At 40.6% G+C, this 22,442-nt stretch overlaps 1 protein-coding gene and 1 long non-coding RNA gene across 2 annotated transcripts in view; one reads left to right on the forward strand and one right to left on the reverse strand.

Annotated features, from left to right (window-relative positions):
- Nucleotides 1–22,442, reverse strand: part of LOC310852612 — a 280,641-nt gene that overhangs the window by 193,385 nt on the left and 64,814 nt on the right. The gene's annotated exons all lie outside the window — the stretch shown is intronic.
- Nucleotides 553–22,442, forward strand: part of SLC7A11 (solute carrier family 7 member 11) — a 51,604-nt gene continuing 29,714 nt past the window's right edge. Inside the window, exons 1-6 of the mRNA XM_083757214.1 lie at nucleotides 553–1,158; nucleotides 4,062–4,188; nucleotides 7,971–8,086; nucleotides 15,284–15,409; nucleotides 18,416–18,515; nucleotides 19,115–19,159. Coding sequence (XP_083613340.1) covers nucleotides 882–1,158; nucleotides 4,062–4,188; nucleotides 7,971–8,086; nucleotides 15,284–15,409; nucleotides 18,416–18,515; nucleotides 19,115–19,159 — 791 coding nt within the window. The 5' untranslated portion in view covers nucleotides 553–881. The remainder of the gene's footprint in view (nucleotides 1,159–4,061; nucleotides 4,189–7,970; nucleotides 8,087–15,283; nucleotides 15,410–18,415; nucleotides 18,516–19,114; nucleotides 19,160–22,442) is intronic.

Here is a 22,442-nt window from a genome sequence, read left to right on the forward strand (position 1 = left end):
AATTCCAGGAAGAAAATTAATGTTAAAATCATGGAATTATAGGAGCATAGACACAACTTGCTGGAACTGACTGCGTTGCTAGGCAACATGGGGCAACCAAAGAGGCCAGCATGTGCTCTTGAATGTGAATGTACATGCTCTTTATGCAAAATGTTGAATTGGGTCCAAACAAAAATACAATTGAATTAGGTCCAAACCAAAAATAGTAAAGAATGCATACAATCTATGTTGCCATATGATAGCTGGGGTGGGGGAAAAAAAGTATTTGGAAAGAAACAAAAACTGCCACATTATCTTTGCTCTGTTTCTTCCCCGCTCTGTATTTTGAAAACAGGCATTTGCTTCTCATTAGGAGTCTCTTTAAATATTTGGGCGTGTGCTGATATAGTAAGTTGCTTACTAGAAATCGCTTAGGACTCCTGCCTTTGTTGAATGGGACTCGTGTGAGTTGTGCAACATCCTGCTACCGTGACGGGGAAAAGTGCTGAGTAATGCCAGAAGCAGAGCCCTCTCCTATGGCTGATGCAAACCTGGAGAATTTGCATCATCATCACTCAGCAAGAGTAACTTGGTATGACAGGAGCTTATATACAAGACCATGCGGAAGCTGAGCTGGCTTCCAGTGAAAGAACAGCACCAAGGTAGTAGCTGTGTGTGAAAGGGCAGGTGTTCCTGTAGCACTGAGATAGCAGTGAAAAGTAAAAGACACCTGAAGAATTTTATACCTGTTGGCACAGGTGGGTTGAAAGGCTACAGGCAGTGAATGTCTCTCTCTCTGTGTAGAAGCAATTAGCTAGACAAAGGCAGAAAGAGGAACGAAAGTGCCTGCTGGAGTGTTTTACAAAACATTCATTCTTGGAGAGTGCTGGTAGCACTGAAGCATGTTTAGGAAGGCTCCCGGACCGGTAGTCTGCAATGGCAGCTACCTGCAGGAGCAATCTAACGGCAAGTTGCCCTCCAAGTGCAAGACCAAGGCAGCCGAGGGAGACAAAGTGGTTTTGAAGAAGAAAGTAACTTTACTGAGAGGGATTTCTATTATAATTGGCACTATCATTGGAGCAGGAATCTTCATCTCTCCCAAAGGAATCCTCCAGAACACAGGCAGCGTGGGAATGTCCTTGATTGTCTGGACTTTCTGTGGCATCCTTTCACTCTTTGGTAAGTTTGTGAAAGTTTATAATTGATCCTTGGGGGGCGGCAGGTGGATTTAAAAAATCACAAAAGAGACAAAAGTTTGATACTGGAGATCAAAAGCCTGATTTGAGACCCAGAACTAACACTGCTTCGGTATTTTGCGGGTTATTTTGCCGCTTGGCAACCACTGTAAGTTGCAAAGATTGCCATGCGAAACTCGGTACAGCAGGACTTTAAGACCAAAATTGTATTTCTTACGACTCCCTGAAGGAATTGCAGAGAGAAGTCTCCTTTATCACATCATAAAGTTTGCTGTTTGTGTTGGTTTTCAGTTTAAGCTTCGAAGAACAGGTAGCAGCACACTCACAGAGGGGCTGGCCGCTGGGGGAGGTGAACTGCTTGGTTGGAAGAACACCTGCGAAATGTACACCTAGACTGACCTAGTTCCCCATTGGTTAGATTCTACTTTTGCATGAACTAAACTTCTTTTGAACTCTCTGGTGGCAGGAAGAAGGGGATAAAACAGGAGCACTCTAACTCAGTGATTCCTAATTAGCTAAGTACTGCGGACCCCCTGTTTTTCAAAAGCCAAGCCATGGACCCCCTACTTTTGAAAATTTTGATCTCTCTATGGTGTTTTTTTGTTCTGTGAAAATGCCATGGACCCCCTTGGGACAGTTGTGCAGACTACCAATTGGGAACCACTGCTCTAGCTAATTTGTTTTTTTTCTTTAAAAAATATTAAATCAAAATCTCGTTTGAATGATGACTTGGAACCTCTCACTTCTAACCCTTAATCTTAAAGCCAGACATTCTGCTAATGTTTAGAAAAGCTATTATCTTGATAATGGCATCTGTAGTTTGAGCATGGATATTAAAATTGAAATCCTATACTTATTTACCAGGGATCTTGCTGGAGCTTACTTTGAAGTAGACATATATAGGATTGCAGAGTGAAAATAGATTCTGGAGCTCTCCGTTTAAGACTAAATGGCCAATGTATATACCAGGTTTTTAAAACTTTTTTTTTTTAAAAAAAAAATGATATTCCAATTTTAAAAAAGACTTTATAACATTTATCATCTATATAGATGAAGAAATAGCCTGGTCATATCCAGAACTTCTAAATCTATCAAAGAATGGGCCTCTTGATTGCCTTAATAAGTTAATCTCAAAGAAGCTGAAGTCCCACATGACCTTAGGTATTACTATTAGCCTAGACGACTTATTTTCTGGTATTAGGAACAGTGGGCAAATGAGAGGGGAGTAAAAGAATCTCTGCTCAAGAAGTGGAATATGTGAATGTTGCCCTGTGTCAACTTACTGTGCACTTGAAAGATTAGAGACAAGGCTTTATCTGCCCTTGCAAAACATTTTGAACAGAATCAGAACGTATAGCTGTTGGGCCAACAATAATATACAGGGCCAGCGTAAGGGTCAGCCTCAAAATAATTTCATTTTAATTAGTACAGAAGATGGATTTTGTTTCTGTTTATGCTACGTTCTAATTGAGCATCAGCATCTGGGCTAATAGAGCATCAGTGTCCGGGAGTGATGTGTTTGGAACAGAAGAAATAAAATGTAAACGCATAAATTTACATTTTTGTGCTAAATTCTCTTAAAAGTATTTGGCCAGTAAAGGTCCTCTTAGTGTTCTCTGCACAGCTTTGACAACAATTTGATAGACACTGCCTTCACACTGTTTCATCTTCCACTCTTCTTCCTCATGGATTATGCAATAAGAGATCCAGTTGCAGAATTCTTAAATAAAAAAACAAAGCACAGGTAGCTGTGTAACTCTTAAATGCAATTCTTTGAAGTTAACTTTAGAGGAGAACTTTCAGATAGCACTGACTTTTTCCTCAGAAAAGGAGCTTATGTTGATTGGCATATGTTAAATAATTCCACTATCTGTATATACAAAATTGGTCTGCTAACCGTTATGTAGATTGAAGTGAAAAGAAATAAAATTTGAGATGCAAGTGACTTTATCAGGTCTATTTAAATGCTCTGGTGGACCTTAGATGTGATGCTTTAATAAATACATTTAAATGTAAAAAGAGAGAGACTGAAATGCTCAAAAGTAGCCATCAGAATATTCAGTGAAATTATGAAATAATGTTAATGCAAACCATTGATAAAAATCTCCAGTAAAAGGAAAGATGATTCCCTGTGACAATTTTTACTACTGATTTATATTGATTATGGATTGCATGGGTTATGAATGGAACTCTATTCAAAAAACTAATAACACCCAAATTAATATAATATTGTTGACTGTATTTTGTCTCCTAATCACAAGTCTTCCCTTTTTCAAGACAATTTGAATAATGGCCAACTGTCTGCAGAGGCTCAGGGCACCCACAATTAATTGCATGAAGTAACACAACCAACTAAAGGCCTTCTAGTCCTGGTTGGAAAGGGATGTTTGCACACAGTTGCTGGATTGTGATTCAAAATAAACTGAGCAATCCTAACCCCACTTATCTGGAAGTAAGCCCTGTTGAATTCAGCAGGTCTTACTTCAGAGTAGACTTTGTTAGGATTGTGCTGTTTAGTCATACCCAGAGAAGTCCCATTGAAATAAAAAAAAAATCATAGAATTGGAAGGGGATCCGTGGATCATCTAGTCCAACCAATGGACTTAAGTCCATGAATCTCCGTGGATCTACTCTGATTGTGCCTTAGTTGGATGCCACCCATTGTCAGAAGATAAGTCAATAAATAAGTTTTTTTAAAAAAATAATCTCCTGAAGCATTTGCATGAATAGGCCTTGTGTAGTTTTCATGGGGCGTGGAGCATGAATGTAAGCAAATGCTATTGGGCTACATGCATGCTAATAAAATGTATGAGGCTGACTATTCATTATAGATAAGCATGGCTATCTTTCAGAAATGATGCCTTAATATTACTTATAATTTTGCAGGTGCGCTCTGTTATGCTGAACTGGGCACAAGCATAAAGAAATCTGGTGGGCATTATACATACATCCTGGAAGCCTTTGGCCCTCTACCTGCTTTTGTAAGAGTATGGGTGGAACTGCTCATTATACGGTAAATAAATTCTGTCTGCATCTTTTGTTTTGTTGTCTTGTACTCCCAGTATGCTTTTGAAAGTCAAAAATCAATTTAAAATATGGTGTGTGTGGACATAGTCCAGCTGTGTTCTGTCCCTTAGTCTGTGCTTTCTGTTCTTGCTTCCCAAGATTTTCCTTTGTGACATAGTTGGACCGCTAATTGTTAATTTGTAAAAATTAAGAAACTCTAAAAAGCAATCTTTTTTAAAATAAAAGATGCTTAATTTTGTTTGCTCTAAAAAGCTGAAGCAGAACATTAATAATACTCAGACCTCATGTTGCATCACAATTTTGCTTTAAAACTATCCAAGCCTTGTAATTTCCCCCCAATAAATCACAGTGTCTGCTGGCTTTTATGAAACTTACTTGCAGGTAGTAATCATCATTTTCCAGCAACTCCCCTGGTGCATCCATGAGACATGCACACCTGTGCTTGATTCAAATTTGGTCAGATGGGGCTATACAATATGAAAGAACCCTCCCATGTGTCTATTGCACATGGAATTGTATGCATGCAGAGTCTGGCTTTGTGGCAAATATGGCTAGGGCTAACATTTCAGTATGCTTTGTGCCTCCATTCTACTTCAATATAGTATTGACTATGTAGTAATATTTCTAAACCCTGCCTTGGAGTCTTTGGTAGAAAAGAAGCTGTAAATCAATGCCCTACTTTTTCTTATAAAAGGGAGCCCCACTGGAATTTCCAGTGGGCTGGGCATGCCAGGCTGTGGGAACTCTGTGGGTGGGCACCACAATATTTTAGACCACAATATACACCAAATGGTGACAAGGAAGAGGGTGACTGATGGGTGTTCAGGAGCAAGATCTGGAGTGGTCCCGAACAAATTTAAAGCTTCACTTGTAGGTGTCTTTTAGTAAAATGTGAAAATCTATGTGAGGCTGAAATTGTGTTCTGTTGCCCCAGGGTGATCTGAGAATATTGCACTTCCCCCAAACTTTATTCCCTGCGTGAAAAAGAAGTAGAGCTGGCTAAACTGGTTTCAACCTACAGGTTCTCCCGCCCCCTAGCCCAAGAGATTCCATTTTTATAGTCTTAGTGGCCCATTTACAACATTGTTAACCTACAATTTACACTGCCAGTTGGCTTAGTAAATAAGCACAATGCCTTGTTATGTTATGTGAATTGCTCAGTGTTTACTATGCTGTTTAAAATAGCTCTCATATCACAACAAATACAGTTTGAGCACCTGTGGGAGCTAACAGGTTTATCTGTAGGCAGTTTAGCTTGTGGATGTAGTTACTCTAATTCTGCATCTGAGGAGCTTGTGTTACTAAAGATAATCCATACAAGTGAAACAAATATGCGTTCTCATTTCCTCTCCCTCTCCCGCCCCATGCCACATGTATTTACATAGCTTATTTTAGTTGTTCTTATTGCTTCATATGCCTACATAACAAGCTGTAGCAATAAAGGATTTGGTTAACAACAATTGTGCTCAGTCACTCTGAATGGGATATATATTTGAGGTGCGTCACTCTCCTGGGAACACACTGAATTGATTAGCAAGTGTTAATCCACACCCAACACAAAACAAATAAAGGCAAGATCCTTTCAAGCCAGGATATGGCATGCATCCTGGGATACATGCTTGTCCAGATCTGTAGTTATCAAGAGTGCCTCCCCTGCCAAAATAATGCTTTAAGTTTCTGCTATAAATTGATTGGCGTTGTGTCAATAAATTTGGCATCTATTTATTTTTTTAAAGGATGAGTCAAGTACTTTAGCATAGTATGCAATGTATATAAGAGAGCCCCAATCCTGGCTTTGCTTTCATAAAGAAAAGCAGTTTTGTGTGCCTGGAATTTGGAGCAAAGAAGTGGGCAGGGATTGAGGTGCTTAACTCTTTCTCCGCTTCTACATTCATAATAGCCTTAATGGGGAATCATTTTCAGCCTGAATGCAACTCTCCAGGTGGCAGAGCCGTCTTTCCCATTGGTGTTAGTGGTTCGTTGCGCCAGGGGTGTCCTAGCGAGTGGGGGAGCTGCGCGGCTTTGCTGGCAGCCTCCCCTTTACCTGCATGCCCACCAGCTGTGCCTCACCAACTATATGGCTGGCAGGCATGCAGCTTCCTTCCCAAGCCTCCGCAGGAGGAGAGCGATGTGATGCCCGCAGAAGCTGTGTGCAGCTTCCCTCCCAAGCCTCTGCATCTGCTAAAGGCGGCCCTGCTCCCGGCCGTTGTTCTCCTCCTGCTTCTTAGCGAAAGGCAGAACACAGCCTTCCTGGGCTGCCTTCCTGGGTGCCCCGATGCCAGAGAGCATGTCCACCAGCATGTTTTCCTGCTTGATCGCTGCCACCACACTGGGGATCAGGGTGTTGGGGGAGGCAGAGGACATTTTCCACCACCCCCTCCCTTGTTTTGGAGTTGCCGAGGGGGGGGGGCACCGGAGGGATCTTTGCACCATGGCACCGGATATGCTTAAGACAGCCCTGCTGCCCAGTTCCCTTATTGGACGATAAGGCCACCAGTGGCTACTAGCCACAATGCCTATCCTCTGCCTTCAAGGTCCTGGGAGCCATGCATGTGCATGAGCCCTGCTTGAATGTTTCCCATGAGCATCTGAGTGTCCACTGTGACAACACGATGCTGGAGTAGATGGGCCATTGACTTGATTCTCCTGTTCTTCATACAGTTCTTGAGTACCTTTGCCTGGCTGGAATTTGTCCTTGGACTGTAATATTACCTCTCACTTGCCTGTCTCAGCTTCCACCTAGCCAAACCAGTTTGCAAAGACACTTCTAGCTATGGTTTCTAGTTTCTCAAGACACTCGACACACTTCCTCCACCGAATGTAGCTGGGTTAGTCAATATGCTGCCCTACAGATGTTGGACTACAACTGCTATCTTGACCATTGGCTAGGGATGTTGATTAGGGATTTTGGGAGCTGGATTCCACAACATCTGTTCTTGCTTTGTTTAAGAAAAGGGTCTAAACCAAAATTGGTTTAGAGCAGGAACCAATTCTAACATCACACCAAGCCACGGTTATGAAACACCATGCCCTATAGTGTTGGCATATGTTCTATGTATTTGAATTATACGTATTTGAATTCCAGCAATTGTTTATAGCAATCGGTTTTCTCTGCTTGTAGATTTTTGTGCAAAGTAAGTTTCTTTAGGGATAGTTCCTCATTTTAATAAGGCCTGGTGACTGTGACCGTCACAAAATGTAGAAATGACGCTTATGAAAACCTCAAGATTATGAGCCAAGAAAAAGTCCCAAAAGCACAGGAATCGCAGCTACCAAGAGCACAAAAGGGAGAACAAAAGAACTTGTTCCTGTTTAAATGAATTTCACATATATATATAAAATCATTTTTAAAAAGAGTGCAAAAAACGTTTTTCTGCTTGGCAGAAGGGTAGTCGCAATAGTTGTGTGAGTTATATTTTCTGATGTTACAGTGTTCACGTGATTAGACTGTTCACACAAGCAATTCATAATTGCAAATGTTATCCAGCCTTCATAGGATGAATACCTTAATGACAATGTCCTAAAACTCTGGAAGTAGGGATGGGCAAATCTATTAATTTCTGTTTTTCTCAGCTTCACATATTTTAAATGTTTTTCAGTTCTCTACATTTCCACATCAGTTTGCATTCATGAAAATTCACCAGCAATTTGGCATGTGTAATATATTTGACACAGCCTGATATGTCATGTAGGCATGTATACTGTAAATAATCTCCATATCTACCTGTAAACTAACCAACGTTTCCCCCCTTTCTTTCTCTATTGTAGCCCTGCTGCCACAGCAGTGATTTCCCTGGCATTTGGACGTTACATGTTGGAACCATTTTTTATCCAGTGTGAAATCCCAGACCTTGCTATTAAACTGATTACAGCTATGGGAATCAGTAAGTATCAGTTTTTAGGAGAAATGGGCTGAAGCAGGTGAAAGGCAGAAGAAAGCAAGAATAAATTCTGCACTCAATTAATACAACTCATACGAGACAAATTAAAAATGTGAATTTGTAACTGAATTGTTTTAATAGTCTTAAAACAGACTGTTCTCAGAGATACTTCATGATGACCAAGGGGTTTATATTTGAGAGTGGGAGACAATATGAAATCAAACACTCTTGCTAGGAGTTTGAGTTGCAGTGGCTGGGTAAGGCCATTCTTGTGAGGTATGGTAAAGGGTGAAAAATAACCCAGCAGGGTAGGCAAGGTAAGGTACAAATGCAGAAAGCAGCAGCTGGCTGATATCTTTTATTCAGACTAGAGAACTGACCAGATATGGCAATGATACTTATTAGATAGGTGAAATCTGTAACTGGAATTACTGAATCTGTCAGACTCAGAGCTTTCATCCCTAAATCTCCTAAGACAGCTTCTTGCTGAAATAGAATAGCTCTGTCTTTCTGGCCCACTGTCATGATGGTGCAGGCAACAGGGAAATGATGTCTACTCTTTATGATCCAAGATGTGGGACACTTGGCACATGACACCTGGATTGTTTTAGATTGCCTGGAAAAACAAAACACGTTAGTGGTTGGCAAACATTAGCTCAGCTGCAGAGTCTGAAATTTTGTAGCTTGTTTAGCACTGCAGAGTTTATGGCCTACTATTGTAGACTGGGAGGAACCAGCTATTTAACTAGTTGAGATGGACTGGTGTGTCCAGACTGATGAAGACTCATTGAGAAAAGCTAGGCCTATGCTGGGCAGTACTTGCTTACACACTTTCAAGGGCCAGTCACACAAACTTGTGATATTTTTCACTCTCACACTTAACCTTCCCGTTTAGTGTAAAGTGAAATGAGTAGGTCACCTTGTAGTCACAGGTGCATCTGGGGGACACAGTATTCCAGGCCCCATGGTGGTGAAGTTTCCTTTGTCAGTAGAGTATTAAACTTCTGATTATGAGCCTAGTCAGTGTTCAGTATTTGGAGGTCAGCAGTGCAAATTATGGGCTATGGATACTAAGTCCTGTCTGTGACCTTTGATATTATTGAATATCAGTTGTTTCTTGACCAATGTGGCAGCTGGCAGGTGCTTCAATATTTGCTCCAGTTTTTACACATTTATCTTCTTCCCAAGCCCCAGCAATTATGCAGAGACTTGATATAGGGGTGAGACTGAATATGAAAAAGGTGACTGTAACTGAATCCAGTAAGGACTGAAATATTAATGTATTCAGGTTATGAAGAGAGCATGGCTACTTCGCATAAAGATGATTTTGGTCTTTTTACGGAGGCCACTACGCAACATAGATTCCACATGTGCTCTAAAGCAGTGTTTCCCAACCTTGGGTCTCCAGCTGTTTTTAGATTACAATTCCCATCATCCCTGACCACTGGTCCTTCTAGCTAGGGATGATGGGAGTAGTAGTCCAAAAACAGCTGGAGACCTAAGGCTGGCCAACACTGCTTTAAAGTCAACCTCTGGCCATCCTCTGTTGAGCACAATTAAATCTTCTTGGGTTTGGCATAGAAAGTCAAACCTTGAGTCTGGATATATCTCAGAAATCCCCTTGTTCCACATATCCCTTTGCCACAAGACTGCAATATTGCATTGACTTAATATAATGGCAACTGGACCCAAGATTGGATGAACTAGGGCCACATTTTATTAACAACATCTGTAGGAGAAATGAAAAGAACTGGAAGCTATACTTTGAACAAATCCATTAAAATCAATGGAACTTACGTTAGGGCTTGATATATGTTCCATTGATGTCAATTGACCTACACTAAGTGTGAATAAATCTGGATCCTTAGATTACATCTTTTGGAAATTATATAATTACGTCCTGTGAAAGCGACATTGCCTAACAAGTGAGCAAAAGGGCAAATCTTCAATTTCTGTTTTCCAGCTGCTGCACATATAGTTTATCTATCTATTACAGAACTCTTTGTACTAAGAATATGCCGAAATAGTAAGCTGGGCCCTTATATTAACAGATATTACAAACAGGCAGCCAGACCCCACATTAGAAAGGAAATTAAAGGCATCAAGAAGGAGTGAAGTCATGCAAGACAATTCTAGTTACACAAGGAAATGCACTCATTTTGCATTTTCTTCAGTTGGATTGTCCTTGAACTTCCAGGTCCCAAAGTTATTTGTGAGTCTGCTTTTCCACCAACCCAAAATGTGGAGAGAGAATCAATACCTGACCACCTTATTTCTCTCTTAATTATGTTAAAACCTAAAGGCTCTATCTAAGTAATTGAATTAAAGTTATGAGCTTTAGAGGTTAATGTGGAAAATATTTCATGGAAAGATAATAGTAAAACAGATGTTTGATCCTGCATTTGCCCCTGGGACAGCGTTGGTGGCTGGATGCAGGAAAGGATTCCATTGCAAACATTTGCCTAGTGTTTTTAATTTGACCACAATGTGTGTATAATTTGGAATGGGATTTCATCACGATTAATTTAATGGGGCAATCTTTGAGATAAACCAGGATTACCGTATGTGCCTTAATTAAAAAGAAAGAATCAGTATGGCAGAAAGGTGGAGTCCTCCTAAAATAATGTCACCTGAGGAGGGAGATAGGAGTTAACAGCAAGTGGTTGGCATGGAGACCAAATGAGAGCCTGGGAGTGAGCTGGAGGAGTTGCTGCTTCAGAATGGAGTCTCTTTTAGGAAGCGCTTTGAGAACAAGGCAGGCCGCTGTCAGGAGAGACACTGAAAGATGTGCATGAAGAAGCAATTATAGTAAGGTGAACTGGAATGACTCCAGAATGAGGCATGCTAAACCCTGCAGGGCAAGCCTATTTGCCCTTGGAGAATAAAATACTGATCACCAAATACAGTAGAATGTCAGCCCTGCTTTGAGCACACAGGCAAGAAGAAGCACTATCTGGGTCCCTTGAGGTAACAGCACCATTACCTCTAATGAACTGGGATTGGGAGTTTGCTATGGATCACTTGCTGAGCTAAGGTAATGGTTTGAGAATTAGAATAAACAGGAGACCCACTAAGATAAACCAGGGATTTCCAAGCTGCTGCTCTCCAGATGTTGTCAGACTACAATTCCCAAAAGCCTCAGCTCTTGTGGCCAATAGTCAAGGTTGTTGGGAGTTGTAGTTCAGATTGTCAGCACATGAATTACTGTGTCTAGAATGTCCTTATCCAGAGGCAGTTGCAATTGGTGCATGATCTTCCATTGGTGAATGTGCCACAGAAGCAGCTTGGGGTGGATCAGTCAGACTCTACCCTTCCCCCACAACAAGACATCAATCCCGATCCTTTAGGACAAGTCAGATTCTGTTTAGAATAGTCTGAATACCACCTCCATAGTCAGACAAACTTCCACAAGCAGTACTTCTGTTTGGATACCTGATGAATTCAATTTTTGTAAATTCCAATTTGTACTGTTCTGTCCTGATCTTCACTTCCTTGACTCATGTGCAGATCAGTACATTTTTTTTTTACAATTTTGCAGTTCTGTGAATCATGCAATACAGTTTTTGGCTCACAAAAATATCAAAATGTGTTTACATTTTTTTATTTGTATATTTGTGATAAAAAATGTTCTTATAATAGATTAAAATCACTATATTTATAAATGTTAAGTAGCTCTATTTTTTTTTTGGCAGTGCCCCATACATATCTTTAAATACAAAACTGACACATATGAGATTCCATATCCATTCCATACTTTTCATACTTCCATAAATATATTCTATGTAATTCTTTGTACCCCTACCTTGGTTTTTTAGTTTAACATACACACCCACACTCCACATTAAACTTAGGAAGATTGTGCAAACTTTGCAGGTGGATGAACACACCGATGTACTTATAAAAGCAAACCCCATGTGCTGTAATATTAAATGACACCTTTGCCCTCTTTTTATGACTAACTACAAAGCCACAACAGAGCAGCCACAAAACAGGCTGGTAGCCTCACGACCAGTTTGAACATGGCAGAACTTACAATAAAGCCTTGCTATAAATACTGAGAAACTGTTCTCAAACAGATGCTGGCTTTTTCATTGCAATAAGCATGACTCACTTAAGAAGAGTGATTTATGATTCATTCCTTGGACTGCTCAGAAAGGAGGCCACAAGATGCTGTGTGAACTTTTGTCATCCACATAACTCAGGTTCTTGCTGGCTATTAACTAACGGAAAATCAAGCACATATTTCTGCAAGGCAGGTCGCTGTATTGAAATGTTGCTACTAAGTGTTCATAAGAGCAAAGATGCTTGGATTACTCATTCATCCCTGAGTTGTATAACTGTGTTCAAGGCAGAGAAGCTGAACTCTCTTTATTCTGATCTTTCCTTTAAAAGACCAAGTCGGTGTTTAAAGTCCTTTCATATACTTCACCATGGCTTCTTGTCAGCCTATATATCATTGTGCAATTAGCCTGAAAGAACTGTGTTGCTAACAGATATTACAGTTTAATGTCTTTTCCCCTCAGCACATTACTGAGTCACTGCTTCTCTCCCACCAAATCATCATTGGATGCCCACACCTCTTTCAGGGATCATCTATATTTCTGTAAACACTCCCCCCCCCCCACTTTCCCACGGGAAAACCCACTGCTTACTATTGAATCGGAGCAAATGTTCATTGGGTTTTCTCCAGATTGACCTTCACTCCAATTTCATGCTAAAGAGAAGGTTTTACAGGGGAAAGCCATTGGACAAGCTGCAAACCACTTGGACCCAAGGTTTCTTGACTTGGGACAAGTGTGGACAGGCCCTTAGCTTGTGGCATTGTAACCAAGGATGTATTCAGTTGTGAATCTAAAGAATAGTTCAACATAACAAAGTTGTGTAAAGAAACACCACATGCTGTACACCTATAAAAAATTCCTGTACGTGTGACGATAATTGTGAATCAATATTCTGGCAATATGAAGCATTACACTAGTTCAGTATTTTTAGTATGCAAGTTCACAGCCTCCATCTTGGGTAGTCTGGATTTATAGATCTAACCAGGGCAGATACACAAGGCTTCTGTTGTGTCTGCTAATCTCCATGACTCTGCATGAATCTGTCTGCGCAGTAAATGTGATGGTGGTTTTCCAGTTAACCCAGCCTTCCAGTTAATCCTGAATGAGTAGCTGGACGGAAGAAAATAAACAATATTTTCTTTCTTTGGCTACTGATTGACCATTAATTGCCCCTTTCTTTAAACATAAGGATTAAGTCATTTAATTATATGCACATTTGTAACAACCAAACAATCACTTCTCTGGGCCGAGTGCAAACTTCTAAACATGTTATTCTCCCCCTGTAATCCTTTTTCTGTTTTGGAAAATTTGGAGATTGGCTGGTGTCTTTTTAAGATTTTGTTGCTGTTGTTTCTTTGGTTTAAGCTCCTTAATCTGACTGCCTACTTTATATTTATAGCTGGTCATGGCAGCATTGCAATGTATATAATATATTTATATTTATACATGAAGAACAGATTCCTCTAGGCCCCTTCACACATTACTCTAGTTCAGTGATGGGCAAACCTGGCCCTCCAGATTTTTTGGGACTACAATTCCCATCATCCATGACCATTGGTCCTGTTAGCTAGGGATGATGGGAGTTGTAGTCCAAAAATAGCTGGAGGGCCAAGTTTGGCTAGTTGAATACAAGGTGGACTGCACCACTTGCCATATTCCTACATTGCATGGTTTCCTCAGCCCTGCCATTCATGCACTGAGCAAGGACAGGCTGCTTGCATAGACTTTCCCTATGCAGATGTTCATGCTCAATGTGTTTTCTTGCTCTCTTGTGGCTAGCCAGATGCCACTGCTCATTCTTGCTTGCCCTACATCTGCACCTGGAATCCTTGGGCAGCTCCCAGGGCCCCAGCATCCTAGCAGTGACCATTCTGGTATCTACCCTGCCTCCCTGAATTCTTTTTTCCCCTGATTGGAAATGATGCCTTATGAGGAACGGCTAAGGGAGCTGGGCATGTTTAGCCTGGAGAAGAGGAGGTTAAGGGGTGATATGATAGCCATGTTCAAATATATAAAAGGATGTCACATAGAGGAGGGAGAAAGGTTGTTTTCTGCTGCTCCAGAGAAGCGGACACGGAGCAATGGATCCAAACTACAAGAAAGAAGATTCCACCTAAACATTAGGAAGAACTTCCTGACAGTAAGAGCTATTCGACAGTGGAATTTGCTGCCAAGGAGTGTGGTGGAGTCTCCTTCTTTGGAGGTCTTTAAGCAGAGGCTTGACAACCATATGTCAGGAGTGCTCTGATGGTGTTTCCTGCTTGGCAGGGGGTTGGACTCGATGGCCCTTGTGGTCTCTTCCAACTCTATGATTCTATGAAACATTATTTTTTTTTAAAGTCATTCCCTCTGCCCAAGAAACTCTGGGGAATTCTTTCCAGATTTCCCAGTGTTCTTTGGAAAATGTCATTACAGTTGAACTGATACAAAACTGATGTAACTTAGCAGGTAATAGTCTTTTGTTCATGTACTTATTCATACTTAAGAATATGGAAGTAATTCAGGCTCCCCAAGAGAGCTGAAAGGTTCCTTATAACCACCTTGCTGAATGCACATTCCCCAAGGCATCTCTCTAGAGGAAACCACACAGAACCTTTAGGAGAAGAAATGAATGTGAACATTGAGCCCAAAGGGCAATGTTTTGCAGGGCCCATAATTGCGAGGATTTGGCACTCTGATTGTTTTATTCCATTGTTCAATATTTTCAATGCCATACAAATCTGCAGTTAAATCAAACCAAAGATTACAACTGAAATGGGAAAGTGACATTAATTTTCAGTTTAAAGGCTGAGTTATACCAGTTCATCAATTATCAACACTGAATGGTTCTGCCAGGAAGGAAGAAACTTTAATATCTGCTGTTGAAAGCTTGCAAAGAGATTTATGGCTGGTAGAACGGCAGTGGTGGTGGGGGGAAAGGAGTGCTTTAGCAAAGGCATGTTGAGGAGAGTGGGATGATGAAAAAATGTGTGTGGCAAGAAGACTAATGAAGGAAACGTTTATAAGGGTAACTCCACTTCTTCTGCAAATGCCTAGAATGCATGCTGGGGAAAGCTTTCCCTTGATGAAGCTTATGGTGCTTTTGGAGGGATGAGTAGCACTTTCTTTTAACTATTTTCTCTTCTTTTCCCCCTTCCAGCAATTGTAATGGTCCTGAATAGCATGAGTGTCAGCTGGAGTGCCCGCATCCAGATTTTCCTAACCTTTTGCAAGCTCGTAGCAATTTTGATAATTATAGTCCCTGGAGTTATGCAGCTAATTAAAGGTATGAAGTGAAAAGTAAATGCTATTTTAAGTGCTTTTATCTCCCCCTTCCCACCCTTGTCCCTACCCATATAGTGCTGAGGCCAGCAAAATCTCTTAATTAGCCTCTGCTTGTTCAACTTAAGCTCCATACTGTCATGTAAATAACTGGAAGTGGAACTATGCTGAGAAGAACTTATATTTACAGCAGCATGCTGATGAGAGCGTATTGAGGCTGGATCCATAATGTTTTAAATGAAGGGCCAATGAGTTGCTCCTCTCAAGAAAAAAATTATTAGGAGGGTAAATGCGTTGGAACGGAACTTCCGATAGGACATTCAAACAACTATTTTATACTGTATTCCATTTAGCTCTGTGTGTGTATGCACACACACACACACACACACACACACACACACACACACACACACACACATATACACTCAGACTTAGAAGACAATACATAACCTGTGAGCAAAACTCTTCCACAATGCTCTTCATTCATCAAATTCCATTGCAAAAAAGCCTTTCCTCCTGCAAGAGGGGAGGGGTTGTGGGCGGGATCCGATTCTTGCCACTCACCTGGCTGGCGCACCACGCCCACGGGTAAGCGCCCAACCAGGCGGCATGCACCATTGAATGCTCCTTGCTGTATAATTTAGAACAGGGCTGAAGGGGACTTCAAACTCATGGGGCAAATTCAGCCCTTGAGGTCTTCCTCAAATGCTTCTACCTCTCTGGACTATGTTTCTTGAACTGCCATCATTCCTGTTGTTTGCCTGAATAGAGAGATGTGTCTATGTAAACCTCTGACTTTTGAAAGGTTTTAAATACATCTTCTTGTGCAATTCAAACCCAGACAAATGGTGATTAGTGGCCTATGGATAGATGAAACAAGCAAAGTTCAAACAATAGCTTTTAAATCTGACTTGTTTCAACTAATTGCACAATAGGCTAAACTGTGGTTAATCTAAAAGAAGGGTAGAAGTTTCCACTTTCCTTCATTTGACCATGAGAAAGGAGGAAAGGAGGAGGATTGTGTGAACCAAGGCACATGTAGAGTTATTTTCATAATGCTAAACTGTGGTTATGAGTTACATCCAAACACAGCCAAACTCTTGATTTAAAATTTTCCAGCTTCTTCCTTCAGGTTTATATTCCCACTGATTGGCTTTCACTTTCAAAACTTTTCTCAGCTTATTCCTCTATGCTGTTTAAACAAATGGCTAATTCTTTTAATTAAGGGTTACTTTGAATCTAATAAGATAATCAATGTGCCAGCTGTTTTTAATACCACATGTTTATGGATATAATGTGAATAACTGTTATTGTATTGGAACAAACTGCAGTTTCCTGTTACATCCAAATACAAGAACCATGGTTTGTATAGGCTGCAGTAAATTAACAAACCATGATTTGAAACTATGTTATGACAAACTTCTCACAATTTTCCATATTTGGACATCATTGAAAACTGCAGTTTGTTCCAAAATGTAAATGGAAGTTTCATATTTGCCTACTTTGCATATGAAAGAGGAAAAGGGAAGCTGAAAAGCCCCAGGAGCTGCTGGAATTGGTGCATGGCTACTCCCTGTGGTGAACCACTGAACTTCACATGACAGCCTTCACATGAGAGCCTGCCAAACTGACCCCACCCGCACAGGCTCACCACTGGATCTTCCTAGAATGAAGGGACTGTCAATATATTCCTTTCCTAGCTGAGCCTTGATTGAGCAATAGGCCTCCCTCAGTTCTACTGTAGATTAATAGTAGGGAGAACAAATTAACTGTGCTGGAAGAAAATTGCTAAAATATTACAGGATGTGTTCGCAGTGTCCAAATAATGCCTGTAGCAAATTTTCTGACAATTTTCTATTATACGTTGTGGTGGATATAGCTTTAAGCAAACATATGTTTGTTTTTGGAATTCTGCCACTCCACCCCCCCCTTCTGAAGTAGAAAGTTGGGGAACTGCGTTCTGTAAGTATAACTGCGTGTGCTCTTGAGGAAGGAATTGTTTTGTCAGTAGGTTTTCTTGTTAGCTGTTCTTAAAAATTAGCGGAACTGCTTTCAAAACAGTCTTCACTGGGAATTAGGGTGAAAGGGTAAATATTCCAAACAGCTGTGGGACATACAGCCTGCTATATGTTTGTAGCCACCTCCTGGGGCCTATTTCTAATATGTTTACCCTTAGGTGTTGGTTCTGATGGTACTGATGTTTGCTTAAATATAATGTGGCTTTTGCTAATTATTGTGTGTCATGTAGTATGTGAAACACCTGCAAGAGTATAGCCATTAGATTGAATGATTATGCCCTTGTTTATCAAAGGCACTACTTTTGTATCCAGTGTTTCAGTAGTTACTTCTTGTATATGTTATCTCTTACCTGATCTGTGACATATATTGCAAAGTTGCAAGAGCTTTGTTGAAGTCTGTGGATGTTCATTTGTAGCCAGATGGTGCTCATTTGTAGCCAGCCAACAGAAGGATGCCTCTCTTCACATGCTTCTGATGTCCCATTTGTCTAAACTTAAAGCAGGGGTAAAAAGGTAAAGGTAAAGGGACCCCTGACCATTAGGTCCAGTCGTGACCGACTCTAGGGTTCCGGCGCTCATCTTGCTTTATTGGCCGAGGGAGCCGGCATACAGCTCCTGGGTCAGCAGGACTAAGCCGCTTCTGGCGAACCAGAGCAGCGCATGGAGGTAGTCAACCTTTCTATACCTACCGTCCACTAATGCATATTTCTTGATGGTAAAATTTCCTTACTGCCCACCAGTGCTCAATGGAAGGAGGATTCAGCTTGTGCCGTGGAACCCCCTACCGCCCAACTAGAATCCTGAAACTCCAACTAGTGGGCGGTAGGGACCAGGTTGACAACCTCTGGTCTAAAGTATGAGAGGCTGATTACTAAGCTGGAATTAGAATGGTTTTTTAAGAAAAACAATAAATGGATTTATCTCATGGGTGATTATGCTGGTGATTTGCACTCTTTGTAAATTGTTGATATATATTTTAATCTGCTTTTCAGGAGAAACTCAGCACTTTAAAGATGCATTTGTGGGGAATGCAGCCAGTGTCAAAGGATTGCCTCTTGCTTTTTATTCAGGAATGTATGCCTACTCAGGCTGGTAAGTGGTATGACAGGTTGGATTACACTGAATGCCTGACCACTGTATGCTCAATATGCTATTAGGCAAATGTCAGCCAAACTGATGCCCTTTTAAAACTTGGAGCATGGCAGGAGTCTATGATATAGATGTTAAGCTTAAGAGATAGACGTAAGTGCTCTAGCGTATGCTTTGTGTGCAGAGGGTCCCAAATTCAATCCCTGGCATCTCAAGGTAGGACTGCAAGAGACTCCTGTCTGAAATCCTGGAGAGATACTCAGGTCAATGCAGAAGATAATGGCTATCTAAATGAACTAGCGGTTGCACTTTGTATGAGGCAGCTTGACAGTGCACTCTTGTATGTGTCTTCCCTGACATAGGCCTCCCACTAAGTTCAATGGGACTTATTTCAGGATGAGTGAATATAGGATTGTAGCCTAACTGACTTTTCCTGCGGTGGGGCCCACTTACAATTTTATGGGAGATTTTTGGGCACTTTGAGGTGTACTCAAAAGCCTAATCTGCTGTACAGAGTTATTATGAGTATTAAGTAACAATTATATTGCATGTGAAAAATTCTATATTGGTAAATAAAATTGGTTTAATATTTGCTTTTATAGGTTTTACCTCAATTTTGTTACTGAAGAAGTAGAGAATCCAGAAAGGTATGTTCTTCCCCTCACTTAACTTTTCTTTAAAAAACTGATCTTAAAAGTCCCACTGCTCTAGAAAATAAATTAATAAACCTATGCTCTTTCAGATAATCTTGCATGCCAGTCAGGTTGCTTTCTCCTTGCAATGATGATATCAGTTTGAATATGCCTTTGTTTGAAATTTTGCTAATTATTAATTCGACCTGACCTGCGTAGGTGTGTATCTTTTCTTGTATACTGAAGACAAAAAGAAAGTAGTTCTCCCCATTTACAGCATGTCAGCAATTTTCTATGGGAAACATTGAATAGATGCCTCTGACATGTCACTGGGAAAGGATAAGGCTTTGAATGCAGATTTCACGGCATATTTAAATGTTGATTTGCTGTGTATAAGGTTGCTCAGTCATAATGTGATCTCAGCACACTAAGGCCCAATTTAAATTTATGTGGAATACATCCATGGAAGTGTTCCATGTAACTGCTGTTTGTGGATGGAGGTTATACTGAATGGATGTATAGTTGCCTTTGACTGGACTTAACTGTCTAGGGGCCTTTTACCTTTACCTTTACTAAATGGATTTGTGTGGATGTTATGTGAATGTGACTCTGGCCCCAGAAGGTTACCCTTGAGGAAATGTGGGTCTCAGGGTAATAAAAGTTCTCCAACTCTGATGTGTAGGGTTGCATATTTCCCCCCTACATGGCCTTGTTATGTTTCTGAATATACTGTTATCTGCTGTCCTGATATGCTGGCAGCTCTTTGATGCAAGGGTGATGCTGTCGCCCTTCATTCTGTGTAGGTAGGCTATATCATTGTGCTGTCAGTGTGCTCAACCCGCATTAGGTGCATTGCTATGTGAGCCCAATGCTATCACATTTATCTGGCTATTTCAGCCAAAATGGATAATACCTAGAAAAAATGTAGACTAGCTAGAATTTGACAGAGTGTTGCTGCACATATGCATTGTTGCTTCTCTCTTGTTAGAAAGCCATTGGGGTACTGTAAAATATTCAGATGAATGCTATTAATGGAAAATAAAGTGGAAGACAATGTGTTTAATTCTGCATTCGGGGAAGTATTCTCCATATGAAGTTAGAATGTTGAAAAATAATAATCAGGATTATTGAAGTAACCATAAGCAGACTCCCTCCAGTTACTACTTGTGATACAAACAGAAGCCTTTGTAGTAAATCAGAAGTGTTGGCTTTGTTAGAGTCCTGACACAGAACCAATTAAATCAAGCAGTGGTTAGTACTTTAAATTTAGTTTCTATATGCACTAATGGGAAGATGAAGAAGAAGAAGAGAAGAGTTTGGATTTGATATCCCGCCTTTCACTCCCTTTAAGGAGTCTCAAAGCGGCTAACATTCTCCTTTCCCTTCCTCCCCCACAACAAACACTCTGTGAGGTGAGTGGGGCTGAGAGACTTCAAGGAAGTGTGACTGGCCCAAGGTCACCCAGCAGCTGCATGTGGAGGAGCGGAGACGCGAACCCGGTTACCCAGGATTACGAGACTACCGCTCTTAACCACTACACCACACTGTATAAGATGCAGTATAAGATTCTATCAGCACATCTGCATCCCAAATAGTTGAGACATTTTCCCAGCAACACAGAGGAATGAAGTGCTTCTCTGACTCAAGTGGAGGAAAGGCGCTTGATGATTCAACAGCTCAGCACCAACACCCAATAAAAATCAGAGCTAGTCTTTTTATTGGCTTCATTCATCTTTGGATGAGGCCTCTAATGCTGAACAACTGGAGATGCAGAGCTTAATTATTTGAACAGGCAGGTTTTGAGGCTCATAGCCACAGGCAGTTTTGTATCACTATCTTGTTTGCTTTGCTGTAGGTGTTTTATTTAAATCCCCCACAGAGGTTCACACTGTACACAGGACTTCTCTGTAGAACATCATTGTGGAACTGTTGCTATTGCCATAAAAAAGGATTATAATTCTTCCAGATGTGTAATTTGTAATATTTTGTGAAGAACTGTAGATGCAAATTACTGCCTGGAACAAGGAAGTGTATAATGAATCCTTCTGTCTCGTGCCGTGCCAAAGTAAATGTTTGCCTCAAAATCAGTCACACTTGTATGTTTCCAGGTGCACTTCACCATGTAGAATAACTGGCAGCTGGTATTCCTATAATCAGTTCATGCTCAAACAGTGATAATTAACCTTCTGCAACATTTAGGGTGACAGAGTGCCTGAAAAGAACTATGTGGCAAACACAGATATTTGCACCTCAAAATAGTAAATCTCCATGGCATGGGGAGATGTTGAATCAGTAATTTGGTACAGGGATATGTGGAATCATTTGCAGAATTATATCTGCGACTGCTTTAGCCTGCCATATTCAATTTTTCCTTGCTTGCTTCACTTGAAACAATCCCGTACAAACAGGTTGTGTTTTCTGTTGATCCAATGAAAAGAGATGAGGGTGGCAGATACTGAGTTGCAAAAGTCCATCTTTGGAATTCATGACTGGGCAGCTGTCCATAACCAGTGTTGCATTTATCAGAATACTAGTGTTTTGGGAAACCTTAACCTTGTCAAGGCTGTCCTAATTGACAATGGCATTATATTGTATTCCCCTCCCTCATGTATGTTTTAGACCTTCATCCTTCCTATGCTGCAACAAGCATATTGGAAGGACCAGTTCCTTTGAGTTTGTTATATGGAGTATTGGGATGTGGAAACCATCACGAGATTTCTCTATTGGACTATATACCAATTTTGTTGCTTATTAAGGGAACTGATCTCAACGTTGTAGCTTAGAAGTCACTGTTCATAACTGGAAACATTGGTGCAAATATATTTCCTGGGATATTAATGGGGAAAAGTATAGCATAACTCATCACATTTGACTTTGTCTTGACCTTTGTAGTAGATTGTTGTGTCATTTTGTCTGTTACAGTCAACTCTCCAAAGTAAGCATGGGATAAACTGGAATGTAAACTTTTAGGCATTCATTTCTTCAAAACCTTTTGCTGTACAAGAGTAGAAAACATTGGCTAGTTTGGAATTCACAAATTAAATCCAGGTGTATTTGAGGTTTAATACATCACTACACTTTGATTTAGGATATTTGTGAAAGCTGCATAAGGAATATACCACTTGGGTGTATTGGTGTTTGTTATTTGCTGGTTTCTCATGTGACTTGGGCTAATCCATGACCCCTAAAAAGGATAATTACACAGGATAGGAACATAGGATGCTGCATACAGAACATACAGAGTGAGACTATCGGTTCATCTAGTTCAGTACTTTCAACACTGACTGACAGTGCGGCT

This window comes from Podarcis gaigeae, assembly GCF_964106915.1.
Source record: "Podarcis gaigeae genome assembly, chromosome: 9".
Classification (NCBI taxonomy): domain Eukaryota; kingdom Metazoa; phylum Chordata; class Lepidosauria; order Squamata; family Lacertidae; genus Podarcis; species Podarcis gaigeae.